This window comes from Podarcis muralis, chromosome 2 (genome assembly GCF_964188315.1).
Source record: "Podarcis muralis chromosome 2, rPodMur119.hap1.1, whole genome shotgun sequence".
Classification (NCBI taxonomy): Eukaryota; Metazoa; Chordata; class Lepidosauria; order Squamata; family Lacertidae; genus Podarcis; species Podarcis muralis.
This window is the reverse complement of record NC_135656.1, coordinates 117440180-117459903: the sequence shown is the minus strand read 5'-3', so window position 1 is coordinate 117459903 and position 19724 is coordinate 117440180. Positions and strand designations below refer to the sequence as shown.

General features: G+C 49.0%; 1 protein-coding gene across 6 annotated transcripts; it reads left to right on the top strand.

Annotated features, from left to right (window-relative positions):
- The first annotated feature begins 604 nt into the window (after positions 1-604).
- Positions 605-19381, top strand: LOC114592328 (uncharacterized). 6 transcript variants are annotated; one of them, XM_077921401.1, is made up of 6 exons: positions 1311-1998; positions 5052-5185; positions 5965-6903; positions 10929-11064; positions 14221-14979; positions 17709-19381. In XM_077921401.1, the coding sequence occupies exons 3-6, from the start codon at positions 6136-6138 to the stop codon at positions 18095-18097; spliced, it is 2052 nt and encodes a 683-aa protein (XP_077777527.1). In that variant the 5' UTR covers positions 1311-1998; positions 5052-5185; positions 5965-6135; the 3' UTR covers positions 18098-19381. The 6 variants fall into 6 exon arrangements, with proteins under 6 accessions (XP_028576253.2, XP_077777515.1, XP_077777527.1 ...); XM_028720420.2 differs by lacking the exons at positions 1311-1998; positions 5052-5185 and adding an exon at positions 605-1193 and having other exon boundaries at positions 5961-6903; XM_077921389.1 differs by lacking the exon at positions 5052-5185 and having other exon boundaries at positions 1307-1998.
- The last annotated feature ends 343 nt before the right edge of the window (positions 19382-19724 follow it).

Sequence of the window (19724 nt, the reverse complement as noted above, 5' to 3'; positions counted from 1 at the left end):
GTCATGCTGGCCACATGACCCAGAAGCTCTACGCCGGCTCCCTTGGCCAACAAAGCGAGATGAGCGCCGCAATCCCAGAGTCAGCCACGACTGGACCTAATGGTCAGGGGTACCTTTTTACCTTTACCACTGTATATTATTTTGAGTTTTGGACAGTGCTTTCAATGAACTAATTCGGTTTAAGGGGAGAAGGGTGGGCTAATAACAATAATAACAATAATAACAATAACAACAATAATAACAATAATAATAGAGTCAGGCCATTAGTTGATCTGGTTGAATTGTTGTTAGCATTCGTCTGTCTAGGGGACAAGGGAGGAGTGAGCCCGAAAATGAGAGTACATTGGTACCTTAGGTTAAGAACTTAATTTGTTCTGGAGGTCCGTTCTTAACCTGAAACTGTTCTTAACCTGAGGTACCACTTTATCAAGTCACTGATATTTTAAATGAATATTCTAAAATGTAAAACAGAAAATATAATAAAAATTGAGAGAGAGAGAGAGAGAGAGAGAGAGAGATCTGAAGGTAGCCCTGTATAGGAAAGCTTTTTTTAATGTTTATGTTTTATTATGTTTCTATATAGGCTGGAAGCTGCTTGGAATAAATAACATCACCATCATCATTCCTGTTATTGCTATCATTATTATTGAAAGGACGTCCCTATTTTCATTGGAGAAATCTTGGAGAGCATGTATCAAGTGGCTGGGAATCCCAAGCACGGAGAGCTCAGCTGTGCTTGGCTCTGGCTTTTAGCTTCTGCACTTAAGTGGGCCTGATCCAGTTACCCTTTGGCCCGATCCCGCTGCCAGGCTCCCCTTAGCCTCTCCATTCACAGCCACCCCAACTTCTGCAGGCTCTGAGACGCTTCCTTGTGCCACCTGCGGAACTACCCGCCTCCCTCTCCTCCCCGCGCGCAAAGGACCAAGTTCTGCCAGGCAGCAGTTCGAAAGGTGCAGCTCCTCCCGCAGGATGGCGGCGTGCCAGCCAGCCTTCCTACCCGGAATGGAGCTTTTCTTCTTCTCCTTCTCCTCTCCCCCTCTCCTCCTCCTCCTCCCCCTTTGCAATCCTGACCCCTAAAGAAGTGCAGTTCCTTTTCCTCCTATGGCCGGGCTCCTGAACAGCCACATCATTCTTTTGTTCTCAGGTGGGAATGCAAAAAAAAAACCAACCCACCAAAAAACCGCTGGAAGCAGGTAACTGGGGTCAGGTTGCAAAATGTGTGTGCGATTTCTTAAATTTTATTCTTCAGCGTGCTTCTTTTTCCTCCCCTCCGATGAACTCTCCTGGAGGGGGAGCGCGGCGCCTTTATTTATTTCTTGGAAAGCTCTGCTGAATATACTTTGTTTTCCAATGAGAGGCATTGTCTGGCTTTTAAATCCCTCCCTTAAAACCCTCTCCTTCTGCCTACTAGATCTTTTCTTCTGCTTTTATTTTTTTTTAAAACATTTCTGCCCTACCCACTGCCGTTTAACCCTCTCTTGGCTTCCCATCCTTTTCTTCCCTTCTTTTTCCCCCTTTTTCTTTTTGCAAACCGCTTTTTAAAGCAACGAATCGCAGCAATTGCGCATCCCGGAGAATCCGCGCGCCACCCGAACGCATTTGGGAGATTTAATCCTTGCGTGGGCGGGGAAAAATAAATACAAATCAGTGGATTGCAAACAGTAGCTCAACCCGTCCGGTTCCTTGGCGATTGCAATTTATTTTCTTCCCCCTTTTTTTGGCCTTTTCTTACGAGGAGGTGCCGGACGGGTTAAACCGATAGAGGGCTGAGCGTCCCAGAGAGGACGAGAAACTTGAGCTTAGAAGAGCCCCTTAATACCCGGGGCCCTTTTCTGATGGGAGGAGAGAAAGGCGCACACATACAGAAAGGGAGGCTGGATTTTTAATTTTTTTTTAATTTAAAGAAGAGTTTGCATGCAAAATAACAATAATAATCGTTCCGTTGCAATAGAAAAGCGCAGATCCTCCGGGAAAGAAATGCAGTCGGGAACATGCACGGTGGGTAAAAAGCAGCGTCAAGCCCAGCGAGCTTTGCAAAAAAAAGAAGAAGAAAAAAGGGAAAGTTGAACCCCTCCCCGAAAAGCTCCTGATCAAAGAAAAGTAGGAGAGAGGGAAGGAGGGGGGAGGGATCCTGAGCCTCCCTCTCGCCCACCCCCGGGGCTGGGTTTTGTGCGGGTTGATCCCTCTCTCTCTCTCTCCCTCCAAGCATGGCCTCTCTGCTAGGACAATGGCAGAAGCTGCAGCTGATCAGAGATCCAAGGACGAAGCGGAAAGAAAGAGAGAGGATCCCTCGACCCCATAATCCCGCTCCCTTCCTCCCCCACAAAATATAGATGGGGAGAGAGACGCCGATCGCTGCTTCTTCCGCTTTTAAGGCTCTGCAGCCTCTGGAAGAAACGATTGCACCTTTTTAGTGTGTGTGCAAGGTTAGAAAATAGCTTTTTTTTAAGAGTGTGTCTGTGTACAAGTTAAGAGACATCTAAATTCTGATCCAGACCTCATTTGGCTTCCCTCGGCACTCAGTGCAGCCCCCATAAAGGGCTTGTTGTTATTTTATTTTTGTAAACATCCTGCGCAAGGGATTTTTTAAAAAATGCTCTGCCTGAAGAAGAAGAAAAAAGCAGGTAAAACTAGCATGTTTCAGGGGGTTAAGATTTTGGGTTAGCCCATCTCTCCCTGATGAATGGGCTGCCGTCCTATCAGAAGCTACAGAGCAGCAAGTCCCACTGAACTCAATAGGCTTACTCCCAGGAAAGTGGGTACAAGGATGAATACAAGCGCCTTTTCCATGAGACTTCTGCTACAGTCCATTTTAGTCTGCTAGATAACTTTTAAAAAAGTTTTCTCAATTCATTAACTTTTCATTGTGCTGTTATTTATTTTGTACATTGTCTGTTTTCTCAGTTTGTTAACTCTTTTCATTCTGCTGTTATTTCTTAAAACATTTCACATCCCCACTCATCGCATCGTTTGGATTTCGAGACAGGACACAGTAGAAAAATTCTTGCACTAAAATGTTAGAAATAGCCATAGATGCGTGAGATCTCAGAGAAAATGCTTCCCCCAACCGCCGTCAAAGCTATTTTAAGTCAAATGCAAATGAATGTTGGTTTAAGGGGGAAATAGATGGATTAATCAGTGATAATATAATGAATCTATTGGTAACCAACCTAATTTTAATGCGTTGCTATGTTGGCCTCTCTCCCAACTTGCAAATAAATGAGTAAAAACATCCTAATAGCCAAAGGCCCATCTAGTCCCAATTTCCTGTTCTCACTGGAAACTGGCAAAAAATGTCCTCTCTGGCAGTTAGAACCTCTGTTGCATTCAGAGCCCTTCTGTTTGTGGTCAGATTTAAACTATAATCCAGGGGGCAGGAAGCCTTTTTCAAGCTGAGGGCCGCATTCCATTCTGGGTGACCTCCCGGGGGCCACAAGCCAGTCATGGATAGGGCCAGCAGGAAACGTGGGCAGAGCAATGAATGTAAATTTTACATTTGTGCAGTAAACTACAACCAAGAAGTATTGGAGTTCATGAATGCATTCTAGCCAGGCGAAAAGACTCGCAGAGTGTTTGAGGCATGTCTGCGGAGGGAGTGTGTCCTTGGGAGCGACTCAAGGGCCAGGTAGAGAGGTCTAGAGGGCCACATAGGGCCTCTGGCCCTGAGATCGACCCCTCTTCCCGCAAATACTGTCTTGTATTGGGGTGGTTTAAGGAGAGGGCTCTGGGAACTGTAGTTCTGTGACGGGAATAAAGAGCTAGCAACTGTCAGCACCCCTAAGAAACTACAGTTCCCAGGATGCTTTGGGGGAAGCTATGACTGTTTACGGTTTTGATCTATGGGCTACTTTTAAAATGAGGATGCATTTAAAATTGCATTTTAACCTGTATTTTAAATTGGGTTTTTTTCCTATTATGTTTTTACTGTAATTTTACCAGTGTTAGCTGCCCTGAGCCCGGCTCTGGCCAGGGAGGGCAGGGTATAAAGAATATATATTATTATTATTATAAAGTGGAATGATAGTGCTTTAAATGAAGAGTGTGGATGGAGCCTGGGAAATATCTCCATTTTGGCTTGTTGGTAGAGGGAAGTCTTCAGTAGGCTCCAAAAAGACTGTAACATTTAAATGGAGGGCATTCCAAAGAGCAGGTGCCGCCATACTAAAAGGTGCGGAATGGACCCCTTGATAAGGTGCTATCTGCCGGAGGCTCTCATCAGCCGAGCATAGTGATCGCTTGGGTATATAATATTTAAAAAATATTGTTTTAAGTGTACACACTTAACAGTCAAAACAGTATATTGTTAAAATATTCAACTAAGCATGCAACCTAAACCCAGTAAAACAGTGAAATAAAAATGCAGAATGTGAAATAAAATTCAGAAATTCAGAAGATTCAAACACATTAAACAGGGTCTGATCCTATTGACCAAGGAAAGCCGGGGTAAAAATAGAAGTCTTTGCAAGACATCAGAAGCCATTAATGGTTTCTGCTTTTGGTGTGGCGATGAAAACAGCATTCCTTGATCTCTCTCTACTTTATACTCTTCATGCTTTGAGTTGTTTTTCCCCCTCCTAAAACCAAGCTGCTCATAAGTTTTATGAAATAAGTGAATAAAATTCCACAGTACAAGACGGATAGCAAAAAAATAATAATCCTGATTTCTGGGCACTGCCCTGCAATATTTTGAAAGGTACAGGACCACAAGTAGGATTTCCCAAGGTGATCACAATGACATCATGTGCGAGGAGCTTTGTAGTCCCAAAATTGGGACTCCCAAGCACCATTTAAGTAGGGTTGCCATATTTCAAAAAGTGGAAATCCAAACACAAAAGTTGTTGAGCTGCTTTTAAGGAAATTTGCCAAAATCTACGCTTCTGACATGTGTTGACATATATCCGGATTTCCCCGGAAATTCCAGCGATTTTCTGCCCGGACACTGTTTCCGAAGGCCAAATCCCGGCTATGTCCAAGAAATTCCAGACGTATGGCAACCCTAACTTAAGGCGCTGCTAAATGGGAAGTCCCCCCCCCCCTCATTGTTTTTGCAGGAGATCCCAGGCAACTGTGCCTAAAATGAAAGAGAAATTCCTCCTGCCCCGGCTGCCATTTTAGCAGACGTCCGTCCAGCGTCTGCTTAAATACATCGTCCGTTCCACGCAGTCCTTTTCTTCTAGAAAAGTAGGTGCCGGTACTTCTGCGGTTGAACAGTCCTTACTGTCAGAAAGTTCTTCCTGATGTTTAGTCAGAATCTCCTTTCTTGTAACTTGAATCCATTGATTCGCGTCCCACCCTGTGGAGCAGAATAAAACAAGCTTGTTCCCTCTTCCATGTGACAGGCCTTTAGGTATTTGAAGATGGCTGTCATATCTCCTCTCAGTCTCCACTTTTCTAGGCTAAATTCCCTCATCCGTTCCTTATAGGGCTTGGTTCCCTTGGTTCCTTGATCATCTTGCTTGTCTTCCTCTGCACATCTTTCCAGCTTGTCAATATCTTTCTTAAATTCTGCTGTCCAGAACAGGACACAGGACTCCAGGTGCGCTCTGACCAAGATCAAATACAACAGGAATATGATTTCCCTCGATCAGGACACTGGGTCATTCCACGCCAAATCACCTGGTGCCATGTGCTCTCACAAATCAGATTTTCTTTTTTTAAAAAAATTCTGTGTAGATAACCTCAAATTAATTTTTAAAGATTTTTTTGGTCCAAAATTGGGCTCAGGAGATTTTTTTTTTTAATTTATGCATCAGTTTAGAAAACACACACACCTGTTTTGCTTATTTTTCAACCAACTGGGCATATTTTGGTATCAAAATAAAGCTAATCTGGTCTCTGTAAATGAAGGTGTAAAATACTTCTGTTGATGCCACCTACAATAGGTTGGGGGATCCCTTGGCTGTTTGTAGCTGAGGAGAATTTTTCTCTTTTAATTTCTGTTTTTCTTCCTTGCTCTTCAGGTAGAAGGCCCTGCCATCAGACATTGATCTCCGTTTGCTTCTGAGGCAAAGACGACCCTATCGCAGCAGCCAGTTTTTCCACAGGTGTAAGTCAGAAGGCGGAGGCCAGACGCATTCCTCTCCCAGAGAAACCCTTCGCGTTTTCGGAGAAGGCCGGCGGTTAGGCTGTCTCAAAATGGCCGCCAAGCGGGGCGCGACTTCGAGCCTCCATTTGCAGGGCGAGCTGGAGCAGGTGGCCCGGCGGCGGAAGAAGATGGAGGTTGAGGAGGACGAACACGAGAACCCCGAGCCAGAGGAAGAATGGCGGGGGAAAGGAGAGGCCTCCCGCGGCCCCCGAGACAAAGAGGAGAGGCTGCCCAGGGGCCGGACGGCTCATCAGAAGGCCCTCCTCAACGCCACTCGCTCCCCTCGCTCGGGGTGGAGAAACCCACCAGCATCACGGCCAGCAGAGTGGGAAGACAGACGAGCCTTTCCGTCCTCCCTTGAGGGGCCAGCAGCGGCCCGCCCGTGGCCCAGGAGCGGACGGGCGTCCCGCCACCAGCAGGGCCTGGCTGGGGAAGGCCCCGAGGCCCACAACAGCCTGGACTCCGGGGAGATTGGCGAGTCCGGGGTGGTGAAAGTGAAGGAGGAGGTGTTGGGCGACGACTCGGCCAGCATGGAGATGAAGCGCCAGCGCTTCCGCCAGTTCCGCTACCAGGAGGCCGAGGGCCCCCGCGAGGTGTGCAGCCAGCTCTGGTACCTGTGCCACCGGTGGCTGAAGCCGGAGAGGCACACCAAGGAGCAGATCCTGGAGCTGCTGATCCTGGAGCAGTTCCTGGCCATCCTGCCGCCAGACCTCCAGAGCTGGGTGAGGGAACACGAACCAGAGACGTGCTCCCAGGCGGCCGCTTTGGCCGAGGATTTCCTACAGATGCAGAGGGAGGCGGAGAGAAGGGAGCAGCAGGTGAGGCAGAGATTCATCCTGATCGGCATCTGTGCGCATGCGTCAATGTGCGTTTGGGGAGCAGCAAACATTTGGGGAGAATAGCGATCCTGGCTGGAAGAGCAGGTGGCGCTGTGGTCTAAACCACTAAGCCTCTTGGGTTTGCCGATCAGAAGGTCGGCAGTTCGAATCCCTGTGACGGGGTGAGCTCACGTTGCTCGGTCCCTGCTCCTGCCAACCTAGCAGTTCGAAAGCACGTCGAAGTGCAAGTAGATAAATAGGTACCACTCCAGCGGGAAGGTAAACAGTGTTTCTGTGCGCTCTGGCTTCCGTCACAGTGATCTGTTGCACCCGAAGCGGTTTAGTCATGCTGGCCACATGACTCGGAAAGTTTTCTGTGGACAAACGCCGGCTCCCTCGGCCTGAAAGCGAGATGAGTGCCGCAACCCCACAGTCAGCTTTGACTGGACCTAACCGTCCAGGGGTCCTTTACCTTTACCTTACCTCTGCTGGCTGCCAATTAGCTTCCGGTCCCAATTGAAAGTGCTGCTTTTGACCCATAAAGCCTTAAACGGCTCAGGAACGCAATACCTGAAGGACCACTTCTCTCCATATAAACCGTCCCGGATTCTGCGGTCATCCTCTGAGGCCCTTCTTCACCTGCCTCCTCCACAATCCTCCTGCCCAGGCCACAACCTCATTGCTCATGCTGCGTTGCATCCTTGAGTGTTTCTGCCTGGATGGAGGATAGAGAGGGGTGTGTGGGTGGGTGTAGGGGTTTTTTTTTAAAAAAAACCCACACACACCAAATTTATTTATTTCATAAAATTTATACACCGCTTGACAGTGAACCACAAATGAACCTAAAAGCAGTTTACAAAAAAATGATAGATATTTTGGTAAGCACAATTAACAATAGTAATTTAAGTCTAACAATAGTCTTTTAAAATGTGTTAGGGGGTGTTATGATTGTGTACTTTGCGGTTTTATATTCTGAATTTGTCCTGTGAACCACCTTGAGATCTGCGGGTATAGGGCAGTATATTATTATTATTATTAATAATAATAATAATAATAATAATAAACTAAAAACAGGTTAAAACTCACACCAGCTTTCTGAGCATCTGGGTAGGCTTGTTTAAACAAAAACATTTCCAGCAGGTCTTCCTTGGCCATCACTCATAGCCGAGTAAGGTTGTCTTCCATGAACATGGTTTGAACAGTGAGTCTGTAAGTGACACTGGAGGCCAATTCTGGATCCACACATCTTTCCACAGTGGGGACATAGGGTTCTGTGCGGGAGTTGATCATGGCGAGAGTTTGCCAAGCCTTCTCCCTTTCTCCCTGAGTTTGAGCGTCTTCAAAGCCCAGGACACCTTTGGTAAAGGCTGTTCTCCAATTGGAGCGCTCGCAAGCCAGTGTTTCCCAGTTGTCGGTATTTATACTACATTTCTTTAGATTTGCCTTGAGAGAGTCCTTTGACCTCTTTCGCTGACCACCAGCATTACGCTTTGCAGCAAAGGCACCTGCCTGTTGTCAAGAGGCAGGGAGTTCCGCAGTGTAGGTGCTGCCACACTAACAGATTGATTTCTTACAAATGCATGATGGGTATCACAAAGCACCCATAAGAGAGCCAGTGCGTTAAATTTCCATTGGTTGCCCCGCCCTCTTTCCCCCCTGTGTGAAAAACCCAGTGCCATGTGGCAAGTGGGCAATGCATCCCTCTGGCTGAAAAGGGTTTCCCTGCCCCTACGGTAATTGCAAAAGCCCTGCCCTGAAGAGGGGCTGGGTTGGCCTGTCTCCAAGGCTGCTTTCCACTCGAAAATTCCTTGCATTTTTAGAATTTCCCTATATGCTGCTAAGAATGTGTCTGTTTACGAAAGCCTAAACCCAGGTGTACGCAAAGTCTGCTGGGACTGTATCCTGCCCAGCACATCCCGCACTGAGCAGTGGGGCTTTGGCGGAGGGAATTAGATGACCTAGTCCAGATTTATTAAATTTGTATACTTCTCGCTCAGAAAGAAGTATCCCTAAGCGGTGAACAATGGAATTGCACAAAACAGTATGCAGCGTTCAGTGCGTTAGAAACAAACCATTCAGTGGTCAAATAAACTAATAATACAAAACGCTTCAGTGAAAGCTCAGTTGAAACAAGAACATTTTTAGCATCTTTCTGCTAGGAAGACTTAATCAGAGACCTGCTGTGATAAGCTTGCAAGGCACTTTGAGGGTAAACCCATGCATATGCACTCTAGACATGACACCATTATTGATTTGAGTCCTTTGGAGGTGTCCAGACCTGGTCTGGCTGTATTAAGATCAATGTTCGTTGATGTGACCTCAAGCGACAGAGCCAAAATGGTGCTTTGCCTGGTTGTACAACAATGCGACACCTCAACCCTCTCTCTGTCTGTCACCGATGGGTTGGACACAGAAGAATGATGGGAAGAATCAGCTGGGGAGCCCCCAAGGGAAGCGGGGTGTAGTGGTGGAGCAACAATGAGTGGTCAGAGGGAGAAGACTGGGAAGAGGAAGTGTCGGAACAGGGCTTAGTGAGCGGGGAGAGTCTGTGGCAGAGAGAAGTCTAGAATCAGGCAGAAGCTGAAGCAGGAGAGGAGGAAGGCCAAGAGGCAGAGATGGGTCAGGCTGGTGAAGAGGCACAGGTGTCTCCCCCTCCTGCTGCCAGAAGCTCCCCTCTGATTCCCAGAACCAAGAGAGGCATGAAAAGGGTGGAGGGAGAAGTGAGCTTCATGCAGGCGTAGTCTCAGATTGCTTGGGGAAAACCCTGGAGACGAGGGGCGGCAGGGACCTTCAATCTCAGCAACTGCTTCATGGGGCAACACCTGCCGGAGATGAGTTGCTGTGCTCGTTAGGCTTGACACTCCTGTTTTTGCTAATAAAGAGTTAACTCCAACTTGCATGGCGTGATTTACTACTGGCTGGCTCCTGACGCTGTCCTGTCTCTCTCACGCCCCCCGTCCCCCCGTGACACCTCATCTCATTTCTGTGTTTCTTTGGACATCCCATTTTTCTCTCACTTTCTCTGTGACCACCCATCCTATCTCTCTCTGGTTTCGTTTTGGTTTTTTGTATAGTTTTTATTAAGTTTTTCTGTTTTACATTTTAGAATATTCATTTAAACAACCTTAAAATATCAATGACTTCCCTTCTTCTCTTTCCATGGTTCAGTTTGCATGCCATAAGGTAAAGGTACCCCTGACCGTTAGGTCCAGTGGGGGCCGACTCTGGGGTTGCGGCGTTTATCTCGCTTTATTGGCCGAGGGAGCCGGCGTACAGCTTCCGGGTCATGTGGCCAGCATGACTAAGCCACTTCTGGCAAACCAGAGCAGCACACGGAAACGCCGTTTACCTTCCCGCCGGAGCGGAACCTATTTATCTACTTGCACTTTGACGTGCTTTCGAACGGCTAGGTTGGCAGGAGCAGGGACCGAGCAATGGGAGCTCACCCCGTCACGGGGATTCAAACCGCCAACCTTCTGATCGGCAAGTCCTAGGCTCTGTGGTTTAACCCACAGCGCCACCCGCGTCCCATTGCATGCCATAGATCCCTGCATATTTTACATAAACCAAGCCATTCAGTGTTCCATTTTCACATCCATCAAAACTTATTTACACTGGTGGTTTTTTTGGGATACATGAACTTACCCTGCAGTTTTCCCTCTGTAACTGCACTAATATTCCCCCCACTCTTTCCCTGGGAACAGTCGTAACCGAGCCAATGTGGAACAGCACTAGGGTGCTAGACCAGCTCCAGGGAAACCCAGGTATTAAATCCCCATTCACCCAGTGACCACCTCCCCACTTATTCCACATCACAGGGTTGCTGTGACAACCCGAAGGACTTGCATGCTTTGTGCAAGAAGGGTGGGGTTTGGTTTTGTTTTAAAACCAGTTCTGACACTGTTCGCTGCAAGCTGCCTTTTACAGAGCATTAACTTTAAGTGGCGTTTGGCCCTTACGTATTACCCTGCCTTTCTGAGCCCTACAATTTCGGGCCTGATCAAGATCTTTGGTGCTCTTTTCAGGTGCTGGGTCTCTTTGAAATGGACAACGCAGATTCTCCAGAGCCGGAACCAGAGCAAACCCCCTCCGACTCTGCGCCAAAGCCTCTTTTCAGGGAAGCAAAGCAAGAGGCCGATGAGGAAGAGGGCAGCAATTTGGGTAAGAAGTTCATTTTGCGTGGTTATCTTCTTTGCTTACTGAGTCATCGCACCTGTTTTGGGTGCGTAGGCTCATTCCACCCCCCAACGAAATTCAGAGTGCCTGGCATCCAGGGCTGTCCTCTCTGCCCCAAACATTTGCCCCACTGGGGAGTTTCGGAGCTTATTGCAAAAGTTCTCCTGATAGATAACATTTCTCCAGCTTTTCTCAAGATGTTACCCGCGAAAGGATCTGCAGCCCCTTCCACATTTTTGTGTCATCCCAGTCCTTCACTTGAGACGCGAATAAAGGGATTGGGCAGGCCTGCAAAATTCCTTTGTTCTTCATCTTGGCACCTGGGAGATCACCTGTTGGAACAGGTGGGATGCTTCGGCTGCCCAAGGGGAAACCCTTGCTCTAGAAACATGGCTCCAGGGCGGCTGACATATTTTATTCCGTGTGGGGGCCTCTGTTTCATCTTTAAGGGGGTGAGGAAACCCTAGAGACCTTTTTGCTTGTTTGAGGGAGTCGTATCCACCCTATCAGCTTCTAAGGAGCTTAAGATCAATGGCTACTTCTCAGCAGAGACCCTAGAGCAGAACGTGGCGGCTGAGCGAGTTTATTGCCTGTATCAAGCTGGAACTTTCTGCTAAATGGATATCGAGCAATGTGACTGGGAACAATCTGTTCCTGCCTGAGATGTTGCCAGTCAGGCTGGATGGGCAAAGCAACATTAGGCTGGCATCCTCTGTAATGCTTTTATCAGATTGCCACCGTTCCGTCAAAATGGGCTGGCTGCTCAATTTAGAATCGTGGAAGGGACCTGAGGGTCATCTAGCCCAACCCCCTGCAATGCAGGAATCTTTTGTCCAACATGGGGCTCGAACCGACAACCTTGAGATTAAGAGTCGTCTTCTGCTCTACCGACCGAGCTATCCCTTGGGATTTGCCTAAATGAGAGAGTGGGAGGGCATTTGACCCTCCAGATGTTGCCGAACTGCTATCCCCATCACCCTCAGCAAGCGCCAGGGAGGGTGAGTGCCGTCGTTCAACAACATCCGGAGGAGCAAAGTTCCCCCTACGCCTGCCTAAAATGCTGCACAAAATCTCGCCATCACTCCTGGCCGTTTCGTATTTTTAAAAAACAAATCTCAGGGGAGCAGGTGATGGGGAAATGCCCCAAACCCCAGAGAACCACTGCCAGGATTAGCTAGGAGTGCCCTCCATAGATTATTGTACTACAGTTCCTATCATACCTGGCCATGCTGGCTGGGGCTGATGGGTATTGGAGTCCAGCAATGTCTGGAGGGATCTCCTGAGGACTGATCCATTTAGGGAAGCCGAGATGGTGTCTGTTGTTTTGAGATCAAGTAGGCTGGGAGCGGGATGCAGGTGGCGCTGTGGGTTAAACCACAGAGCCTAGGACTTGCCGATCAGAAGGTCGGTGGTTCAAATCCCCGCGACGGGGTGAGCTCCCGTTGCTCGGTCCCAGCTCCTGCCAACCTAGCAGTTTGAAAGCACGTCAAAAGAGCAAGTAGATAAATAGGTACCACTCTGGCGGGAAGGTAAACGGCATCTCTGTGCACTGCTCTGGTTCGCCAGAAGCGACTTAGTCATGCTGGCCACATGACCTGGAAGCTGTACGCCGGCTCCCTCGGCCAGTAAAGCGAGATGAGCGCCGCAACCCCAGAGTCGGCCACGACTGGACCTAATGGTCAGGAGTCCCTTTACCTTTACCTTTACCTTTAGGCTGGGAGCAAGAGAGGGTGGAATTGTGGAAGAACGTTACCAGCAAATAGTGATGACCAACTCAGCTGAACAGTTCAGGTTTTTCAAATGCCGTGGCCCTTGAAGACGTTCAGCTAAGTATTACGGAGGGGAGCAGACCTTTGAAATGCTTGGACTTGGTCACGTTCGTTCATTTCGCTGGACGAGATGATCCTCAGGGTCACTTCCAACTCTGATTTTACCACCCAAAGTTTTCTAATGTTTCTTTTTATTAGTTTTCAGTTACAATAATCCAGTCATAGCCTCATTATAACAATGCCAAATTATAATGCAATTAAAAATACCAATCATTCAGATGCCAAATTACATTATTTAGGTGGCCCCCCGCGTGCTAAAATTGACAGTTTGATTGTTTTATTTATTCCTGCGTTTCAGAATCTTAATAATGTCAGTTACATCCCAGTCAAAATAATAATCCCTTATACAACAACTGCAATGTTAGTAACTTCTATTCCTGTTGACACATTAAATGATTTATAGAACTACAATTGAGGAACTCAATCTATATCAGGGGTCAGCAAACTTTTTCAGCGGGGGGCCGGTCCACTGTCCCTCAGACCTTGTGGGGGGCCGGGCTGTATTTTGGAAGGGAAAAAAATGAATTGATTCCTATGCCCCACAAATAACCCAGAGATGCATTTTAAATAAAAACACACATTCTACTCATGTAAAAACACACTGATTCCCGGACCGTGCATGGGCCGGATTTAGAAGGCGATTGGGCCGGATTCAGCCCCCGGGCCTTAGTTTGCCTACCCATGATCTATATCCTTGTTCTTCCTGTGTGTGGCAATTATTCTGTCCGTGGTGTTTCTTCCTGTCCTTGTAAAATGTTGCCTATCTTTTCCCAGTTGTTGCTGTTCTCCTTCATGCCTTGGGTGGAGCTAATATTGCATTGTTGTTTCAGAAATCCTCCATTTCTCCGTCCCGTGCTTCATTGTTTTGCAACTTTAACAGCAGCTGCAAAAGCCACACTGTCCCAATAAATACCCTGTTTTCGCCATGTTTCTCTCGGCCATTTTTCTCTTGCCTTTCTTTTTCGATAGACAGAGTGATACAATACAGTGGTACCTCAGGTTAAGTACTTAATTTGTTTTGGAGGTCCGTTCTTAACCTGAAACTGTTCTTAACCTGAAGCACCACTTTAGCTAATGGGGCCTCCTGCTGCCGCCACGCCACCTGAGCACGATTTCTGTTCTTATCCTGAAGCAAAGTTCATAACCTGAAGCACTATTTCTGGGTGAGCGGAGTCTGTAACCTGAAGCGTATGTAACCTGAAGCATATGTAACCCGAGGTACCACTGTATACATATAGAAAAGTTCCTAATCTGGTCCCTGATGTGATCAGGATCTCTCTCTCCCCCTCCCCCTCCCCCTCTTTGCCCGCAGGCAACCTTGGGCAAGTGGCGCCCCGGGCAGGCGGCCCTCTCCCCCTGTACCCAGAGGAGGGCAGCTCCGACGACGAGGGCCTATTGGACCTTGTCTATGCCGCCAACCTTGAGATCCACAGCCGGCGGCCGCCCCGGAGGACCCGCCTCATCCGGATGCGCACCCACGAGCTGCAGGTGTCCGACGAGGAGTGCTTGACCCGCTTCCGCCTGGACCGCCAGGCCATCCAGGACCTCTGCACCCTTCTGGCTCCCTACCTGGACGGCGCCTCGGCCAGCCGCAGGCACATCCCCACCTTGCAGAAGGTCCTGATCGCGCTGCAGGTGCTGGGCACCGGGTCCTTCCAGCGGATGACGGGCGACAACCTGCGCGTGTCGCAGTCGTCGGTCAGCCGCTGCCTCGACGCCTTCCTGGAGGCCATGCTCCGCCACGTCCACGAGCACATCACCTTCCCCACCACCGACTCGGAACTGCGCCGCACGCGGGAAGCCTTCTTCGACATTGCCGGCTTCCCCAACGTCATCGGGATCGTGGACTGCACCCACGTCCCCATCATCGCGCCGGCTGACATGCCGGCGCTCTACCGCAACTGCCACAACTTCCACAGCCTCAATGTGCAGGCCACTTGCGATGCCTCGGGGTGCTTCACCCACGTGCTGGCAAAGTTCCCCGGCAGCGTCCACGACGCTCGGATATTCCAGCTCTCCCAGCTGCAGAGGCTCCTGGAGTCGTGGCCCGAAGGGAAGGGTTGGCTCTTGGGTGAGTATTTGAGTGTTTGAGGAGACCCGCTCTGAGGTGAATGAACCATGTCAGACGTCTGTCTGCTCTGTCCCCACACCGGATGTCTGTGCACCTGTCGTCTTCTTTGGCGATCCCTAGTAGCCGAGTAAGATTGTCTTACATCAGGGATGTCCAACACGTCGATCGCGATCTACTGGTCGATCCCTGCGAGGTTTTTGGTCGATCGCTGGCCCCCTTCCACCCCCTCTCCCTGCGCCGGCCTCCATTGTTACAGAAGGGAAGGTGGAGTTTAGAAGCGGAGGCTGTTATCTGGCCAGCGATCGTAAGGTTAGTGGCTGCTTCTGTTCCTCCCTCCCTCAGAGGAGCTGCAAAAAAGTCCCTAACCCCCCCTCCAAAAAAGCAGTTCAACTTTGACCTGAACCGCTAAAAAACGGGGGTAGATCACTGCCAGATTTTAAATATTAAATTAGATTGCAGTCTCCTGGGAGTTGGCCACCCCTGGTCTTCCATGAACACAATCTTAACAATGAGTCCATAAGTGACTGTGGAGGCCAATTCTGGATCCACACATCCTTCCACAGTGGGGACATAGGTTTCTGGGTGGGAGTTGATCACAGTGAGGGTTTGCCAAATGTGCCTTCCTCTTAGCACGTTTCTCCCTTGCGTCCTGAGTTTGAGCATCTTCAAAGCCCGTGACACCTTTGGTAAAGGCTGTTCTCCAATTGGAGCGCTCGCAGGCCAGTGTTTCCCAATTGTCGGTGTTTATACTGCATTTTTAAAGTTTTGCCTAAGACACCCACAAAAAATGTGCGTAGGCAGCAAATATATGGGGCCCTGATCCTTTCGGACCCCACAGTAAAGTATTTAGTGGGGCGAGTTCCCCCAACATTTTCTGCAAGTTGATGTCTTCCTCCCTCCCTTCCTCTATTGGCCAGCCGCCTCCCCACACAGCCAGGCCAAGCGCCCCCGATATTTAAAATTTATTTATTTAAAATTTATTTAAAATTTCATTTCTGAATTTCAGAAGTTTACAAAAGAATACATACTTTCCAAATACACACCCATTTCACATTCAACTTCCCCTCCACCCCTCTATGGTTCCCCCCATAGTTTCTAAGTGTGCTGCGTAATATAATTATTGCTTACCTTCTCTTTTCCACACTGGGCTCCCAGCAAATATTCAACTGCTGCTCTCCATTCAAATCCTACCTGCCTTTTTTTTTTTTTACATGTTTCCAACAATTCTTTAAATACTCAATAAAGGTTTCCACACCTCCTTATAGTCTGCATCTTCTCGATCTCTAATTTTCATTGTTAAATTTGCCAAATTGGCATATTCTGTCAGTTTTTACAGCCACTCCTCTTGAGTAGGTATCTCCTGATTTCGCCATTTTTTGTGTGAAGAAAGTACTCTTGTTGCTGCCGTGGCCTACAAAAATAGGTTCATCCATCTTCTGAGCTCCCCCAATATTTCTGAAATTTGCCGCCGTGCTTTCTCCTCTGCTCCCTTCCCTGGCTTGGACAGCACCTTCCTCTCCAGCTGGGTGCCACCCTCTTTTCCCGACTTGCTTCCCAGCTTTTGGCGCCATTTCTGCACATGTCTGAGCTGGGCAGCCGGGAGAGGCAGGCAGGAAGGGCAGTTGGTGAGGCGAGGAGGAAGGGGGGGAGTGGTTGGTACGTTTCTGAGCACAATTCAAAGTGTTGGTGCTGACCTTTAAAGCCCTCAACGGCCTCGGTCCAGCATACCTGAAGGAGCGCCTCCACCCCCATCGTTCTGCCCAGACACTGAGGTCCAGCGCCGAGGGCCTTCTGGCGGTTCCCTCATTGCGAGAAGCCAAGTTACAGGGAACCAGGCAGAGGGCCTTCTTGGTAGTGGCACCCGCCCTGTGGAACGCCCTCCCACCAGATGTCAAAGAGAACAACAACTACAGTGGTACCTCAGGTTACAGACGCTTCAGGTTACAGACTCTGCTAACCCAGAAATAGTACCTCAGGTTAAGAACTTTGCTTCAGGATGAGAACAGAAATCGTGCAGTGGCAGCGGGAGGCCCCATTAGCTAAAGTGGTACTTCAGGTTAAGAATAGTTTCAGGTTAAGAACGGACCTCTAGAATGAATTAAGTTCTTAACCCGAGGTACCACTGTACCAGACTTTTATAAGACATCTGAAGGCAGTCCTGTTTAGGGAAGCTTTTAATGTTTAACAGACTGTTGTATTTTAATATTTTGTTGGAAACTGCCCAGAGTGGCTGGGGAAACCTAGCCAGATGAGTGGGGTATAAGTTAAATTATTATTATTATTATTATTATTATTATTATTATTATTATTATTCTCGAACATGGGCAAGGGTGTGTAAGAGGGGGAGGCCTGTGCCCAGTTGTGTGTGGCAGAGGAATGTGCCCTCAGGGGAGCAGGGGGGAAGTGTGGGGATGGGAAATATTTTGTTCAAGTTGAGAGCCAGTGTGGTGTAGTGGTTAAGAGCGGTAGACTCGTAATCTGGGGAACCGGGTTCGCTTCCCTGCTCCTCCACATGCAGCTGCTGGGTGACCTTGGGCAAGTCACACTTCTCTGAAGTCTCTCAGCCCCACTCACCTCACAGAGTGTTTGTTGTGGGGGAGGAAGGGAAAGGAGATTATTGGCCGCTTTGAGACTCCTTAGGGTGGTGATAAAGCGGGATATCAAATCCAAACTCTTCTTCTTCTTCCTGTGCCGTTCATGCTCACGCTTCTCCCTCCTCTCCTCCGCAGGCGACAGCGGCTACCCCTTGCGCCCTTTCCTCATGACACCGCACCCCGACGACGGCCCGGAGCCCGTGGCCCGCTACAACGCCACGCACGAGACGACGCGGATGGTGGTGGAGCGGGCCTTTGGCCAGCTCAAGATGCGCTTCCGCTGCCTCCACTCCACCGGCGGGCGGCTCATGCTTCGCCCGGAGAAGGTGGCCAAGGTGTTTGTGGTGTGCGCCATGCTGCACAACATGGCCCTCCGGCGCCAGTTGCCCATTATCAATGGCGGACAAGGGGTGGACACCGAGGTCCCCGTGCCTCCCTACCTGGAAACCGACAGCTTGGTGGAGCAAGACCCCCGCGGGGTGGATGTCCGGGAGCAGATCATTAGCACTTATTTCTCACAATAAATTTCGACTTTCGGTAGATGGCTCGCGGCTGGTTGCGTGTCCTTCGGGGTGTGGAAGAGTCTTAGGTTGTCGTAAGCACTCCTCTCTCCCATACTTAGATTCCCAGGGCTGTTGCATCCCGCCCAACGACCAAAAACACCAAGAGTTTCCTTAGGGGGTGATCAAGGGCCTCACTCTGTGTGAGGTTTAATCTCTCAGCGCACGATTAAACTGTGGGACTCCCTGCCACTGGAGGCAGTGATGGTCACCAATTCGGATGGCTTTCAAAGAGGATTAGGCAAATTCGTGGAGGAGGAGAGGTCTCTCGATGGCTGCTAGCCAGGTTGGCTACCTCCACAGCTGAATGCTTCTGAATGCCAGTTCTTGGAAGGCTCAGATGGGGCGAGTGCGTTTGGGCTTGGGTCCCGTTTTTGGGCTTCCCGCAGGCATCTGGTCAGCCACTGTGAGGACAGGATGCTGGACTCGACGGCCCTTCCGTTCTCTGTGTCCCTTACGTATAAAACGGGAGTAAAGATTGACTTCCAAGCTTGTCATGTAAGCTGCTACAACATCCCTGGTAAGCGGCCTTTCTTTAGGGGTCAAGCAGACTTGTTCTCCCCTTATGAGGTGGAAATTTCCCCTTTACCTTTTCTGCAGATTAACTTCCCCACCTATAAAAACAAGTTCAAGCCCCATCAGTGTGGTAGAAGACCCAAAAGACTCCTCATTTCAACTTGGCCTACTCTGCTGCCACTGCCCACGAGTCTTAATTGCTGGAAAGGAAGCCAGAATGAGTTTAGCAGGGAGGTGGATGGGCTGCTTCAAACTACAGCAGGCGTGGGGAACCTTTTGGTTCCTGCTGAACTACAACTCCCATGAGCCCCAGCAAGCATTGCCAGTGGGTATGGCTGATGGGAGTCGTAGTCCAGCAACATCTGGAGGACCACCGGTTCCTCACATATGACCTACAGTTACTTCAGAGCTTTGCACTTCATCAAATTTGGCACAAGATAACTATGATATCTAGGATGCTTCCAAGCACTTGGGGTCTAACAGTGAGAAGAGACAGCGTGGTGTAGCGGTTAGAGTGTCGGAATAGGAACCGGGAGACCTGGGTTCAAATCCCTACCCAGCCACAAAGCTCAAGGGGTGACCTTGGGCCAGTCACTTCCTCTTAGCCTAACCTACCTCAGAGGGTTGTTGTGGGGAGTAAAATAACAAGGGGAGAACCATGTGTGTCGCCTTGAGCTCCTGGGAGGAAAATGTTGGACTCAAATGCAATAAAGAAATAATAAAGACCCGCAATCCCACCGTGTTTTTGTTGTTGTTTTAGTTTAGTTTTAAGGGGGGGGGGCTCATCTGATTTCTCATGGGGTGAACAGCAGCTAGAGGGAGAGATTTTTATTTATTTGTTTATTATTGCCATCAATCCCCTGTTATTTATCCCAATTTTTTTTGGTCCATTTGCATCCCTTAAGATGCTCAAGGTGGCATACATGACTCTCCCCCCAATATTATCCTCACAGCAACCCTGAGAGGCAGGTTAGGCTGGAAGTCAGTCGTCAGGGAGCTTCGCTGCGGCCAAGTGGGGATTCGAACCCAGGATCTCGCATGCAACGGTCGCACGCTCTCTACTGGGGGAGAGGGA